General features: G+C 37.8%; 1 protein-coding gene and 1 long non-coding RNA gene across 2 annotated transcripts in view; both read right to left on the bottom strand.

The window, feature by feature from the left end:
* LOC116377604 (uncharacterized) lies at positions 1–1,242 on the bottom strand. The gene is made up of 5 exons (XR_004212214.1): positions 1,152–1,242; positions 476–524; positions 300–389; positions 109–182; positions 1–15 (listed from the first exon to the last, which is right to left on the bottom strand). It is a non-coding gene; the product is annotated as an uncharacterized LOC116377604 (long non-coding RNA).
* Positions 1,243–2,478: 1,236 nt separating this feature from the next.
* LOC116377605 (T-box transcription factor TBX19-like) overlaps positions 2,479–3,954 on the bottom strand; it is an 8,261-nt gene continuing 6,785 nt past the window's right edge. Inside the window, exons 8-9 of the mRNA XM_031839274.1 lie at positions 3,624–3,765; positions 2,479–3,537 (exon numbers count right to left, since the gene is read on the bottom strand). Of these exons, the coding sequence (XP_031695134.1) occupies positions 3,372–3,537; positions 3,624–3,765 (308 nt within the window). The 3' untranslated portion in view covers positions 2,479–3,371. The remainder of the gene's footprint in view (positions 3,538–3,623; positions 3,766–3,954) is intronic.

Genomic DNA, 3,954 nt, shown 5'->3' with positions numbered 1-3,954 from the left:
ACAGCGTAGATACTCCTGCAAAACACACACACACACACACACACACAGTCCTGTTAATATGGTTACATCCTCACACACACACACGAGCGACCTGATTGGCCGTCCTACCTGAGGTGGGCGGCAACCATCTCGTCGTACGGCGGCTCCAGGAGCTGCTGACATTTTTCTTCTGGACTGGCCAGCTGTGTGTCTCACACACACACACACACACACACACACACACACACACACACACACAGGTGAGGCCGTGTCCTAGCGTATCCTATCCGAGCCGTCTACCTGAGTGGGCGGAGCCTCACCTGTAGTCGGGGGTTGACGACGTGCGGGTGTTTGAAGGAGAGCAGCTCGGAGCAGAAGGAGCCCTCGTGGTTGTCTAAGGCCTCGTTCACCTGCAGAGGAAAACACCAACGAAGAAGAAGAAGAGCAGGTTAAAGGCTGCGGCGCCACGCGGAGATCACATGGTGTAACTACACACCTGCTGCAGGTACTGGTTGATGGTGACGTGAGCCATCACAGCAGGAGACCTGGAGACACAAAATACTTCAGTCATGTACTAGTACTACAGGGGAGAAATACTGTGGTACAAGTATATAAAAATAATATAAAAAATAAATATTAAAATTATACTTACTAATATTTGCACTATTGTTTAGTTATTTCATTTAAATATTATTCTATTTCATTGTATATATTGTGCATTTTATATTTATATGTTAAATATGAAATAGTATTTATTAAGTATCTGACATATGAATATTTACTATTAATTCATCTTTGAGTCGATAAAATATTTAAACACATTTTATACAAATATTCAGTTTAAAATAAGAGAATTATTAATAATACACCTGATGATTAAATGATTAAACTTTCACCAAATCGATAAATATTGTTGCCGAATAATGTTCAGTTAATCGATTAATCATCATAGCTGACAATAGAAACATAGTTTTGATCTTAAAGGTGATCTTTAACGTGTTTTCACTATTTTATTATAAAACTTAACGGGGCTACGGCTAGTTAGCTGCTATGCTAACTCGTCAATTCACCTACTTTTAGGTTTAAAAACTGTTAAATCGCTTTTTTTCAGGCTTCAAACTCAACATTAAGAATCGTGTAAATGTAATAAGTAAATACAAATCGCTACGAACCTTTAAATTGAAGTTCTGACCCAGAAATGAACCGTTTCAATTCATTCAACGATCTGCAGTTGGAGCTAAACACGACGCAGAACAACTTCCGGGTCGGTAAACCTGCTTCCGGTAGCGCTTCAGAATAAGACTACATGTTTCAAAATAAAAGTCTCGAAGGCTACATTTCATAATTAACCGGGATAAAAGACGTCATTTCCTATTTAAATTAAAATATCTGTTATTTTTACTGAGAAAATATTCCTGATTAAGAGTATCTGTCATGTTGGAGATGAAGAGGGAAATATAACAAATCAAACGTTTTTAAACCTTTATTGACACAGAACAGAACAACAGTCAGTCTCTTCCTTCATGCAGAGATCCACATTTACAGATATAAAACTGTAGAATTTACATATATTATTCTTTTGATTTATTAACTATATCGTTTTTGAGAAGAGAAAAGCAGAAACTTTGTTGATAAAGTATAATAACAGGTTAAATATAACAGGTTAAATATGAACCTGTTTAAACACAGCTGATGCCTGTAAATATAAATAAACAGGTTTAATAGACCAGAGGACAACAACAACAACAACAACGTCTTCATTAACTGGTAAAATAACATCATGATATATATATATATATTTATGTATATAAGTCGTGAAAACCCTTTGTTAGTAGCCCCCAATAGATATTAGTAGCCCCCACTAGATGTTAGTAGCCCCGAATAGATGTTAGTAGCCCCGAATAGATGTTAGTAGCTACCAATAGATGTTAATAACCACCAATAGATGTTAGTAGCTACCAATAGATGTTAATAACCACCAATAGATGTTAGTAGCCACCAATAGATGTTAGTAGCCACCAATAGATGTTAGTAGCTACCAATAGATGTTAGTAGCCACCAATAGATATCAATAGTCACCAATAGATGTTAGTAGCCACCAATAGATGTTAATAGCAACCAATATATGTTAGTAGCCCCCAATAGATATTAGTAGCCACCAATAGATACTAGTAGCCACCAATAGATGTTAGTAGCCACCAATAGATATTAATAGCCCACAATAGATATTAATAGCCACCAATAGATACTAGTAGCCGCCAATAGATATTAGTAGCCGCCAATAGATATTAATAGCCGCCAATAGATATTAGTAGCCGCCAATAGATATTAGTAGCCGCCAATAGATATTAGTAGCCGCCAATAGATATTAGTAGCCGCCAATAGATACTAGTAGCCGCCAATAGATATTAATAGCCGCCAATAGATATTAATAGCCGCCAATAGATATTAGTAGCCCCCAATAGATATTAGTAGCCGCCAATAGATACTAGTAGCCGCCAATAGACATTAGTAGCCACCAATAGATACTAGTAGCCACCAATAGATGTTAGTAGCCACCAATAGATATTCATAGCCACCAAAAGATATTATATAGTAGTATAATATATATTCGTACAATATTCACGAGAACAAAAGACCTATACTTAACTAGCCACCACTAGATAAAAGTAAGTACAAATATTCACCAGTAGGCACCAAAAGATACGAGTACACATCAAAGTTTACAAGTACTGTATGTACAAAAAGTCCCAATTAGCCACCAGTAGATACCAGATACTAATATGTACAAATATTCTCCAATAGTGACTAGTAGCTACTGGTACATACTAGTAGCCACCACTAAATACTAGCAGCCACCAGTAAATACCAGTAGCCATCAGTAAATACCAGTAGCCACCATTAAATACCAGTAGCCACTAGGAAATACTATTAGCCATCAGTAAATACTTGTAGCCAACATTAAATACTAGTAGCCACCAGTAAATACTGCTAGCCAACAGTAAATACTAGTAGCCACCAGTAAATACTAGTAGCCACCAGTAAATACTAGTAGCCAAAAGTAAATACTAGTAGCCACCAGTAAATACTACTAGCCAACAGTAAATACCAGTAGCCAACAGTAAATACCAGTAGCCAACAGTAAATACTATTAGCCATCAGTAAATACTTGTAGCCATCAGTAAATACTAGTAGCCACCAGTAAATACTACTAACCAACAGTAAATACTAGTAGCCAACAGTAAATACTAGTAGCCAACAGTAAATACTACTAGCCACCAGTAAATACTTGTAGCCAAAAGTAAATACTAGTAGCCAGTAAGTAGTATTTACAAAGAGATACTGATACTTAGTAGGGGTCTTCACTTCCATTCAGCCAATCACATCCATCCTCAGAAGGAGTGGGTGGGGCCAGGTGGCCATCCGGTAACGCCCACTCGACTGTGACTGGGTGGCTGCATGAGGCTCTCACTGCCGATTGGTCCGTGGAGAGCCGTGCAGGGTGAATGGGAGGGGCTTAGCTCACTGCATCCAACAGTCCACAGACAAGGATACTGACTGAACACAGACATAATAATAAATATGTATATTATTATATACTGTATATATATATATATATAATCATATATGGTAATATGGCTCACCTCGAGTTGTGAGGAGGGGGAGGAGCCTGTGAGGGAGGAGTGTGGTTGGAGGACGACAAAGAGGAAGAAGAGGAGGAGTTTGGACGAGGGGAGGAGCTACTCCACCCGTCTGATAACACCTGAACACCTTCAGACAGACACACTGACACCAGATCAAGATTAATGTTTAGACTGTATGTGTTTACTTTGTATGAATATATTAAGTATCAAAATAATTTATAGAATATATATATATTTTTTCTTTATTTTATTACAATCTCACACACACACATTCACACATTCTCTCTCACACTCTCTCACACACACACACACACGCACACACACACACACA

The sequence above is a fragment of the Anarrhichthys ocellatus genome, unplaced genomic scaffold (assembly GCF_004355925.1).
Source record: "Anarrhichthys ocellatus isolate YVR2014 unplaced genomic scaffold, GSC_Weel_1.0 scaffold1446, whole genome shotgun sequence".
Taxonomy (NCBI): Eukaryota; Metazoa; Chordata; class Actinopteri; order Perciformes; family Anarhichadidae; genus Anarrhichthys; species Anarrhichthys ocellatus.
Note: the sequence above shows the minus strand (reverse complement) of the source record. Positions and strands in the feature narration are given on the sequence as shown.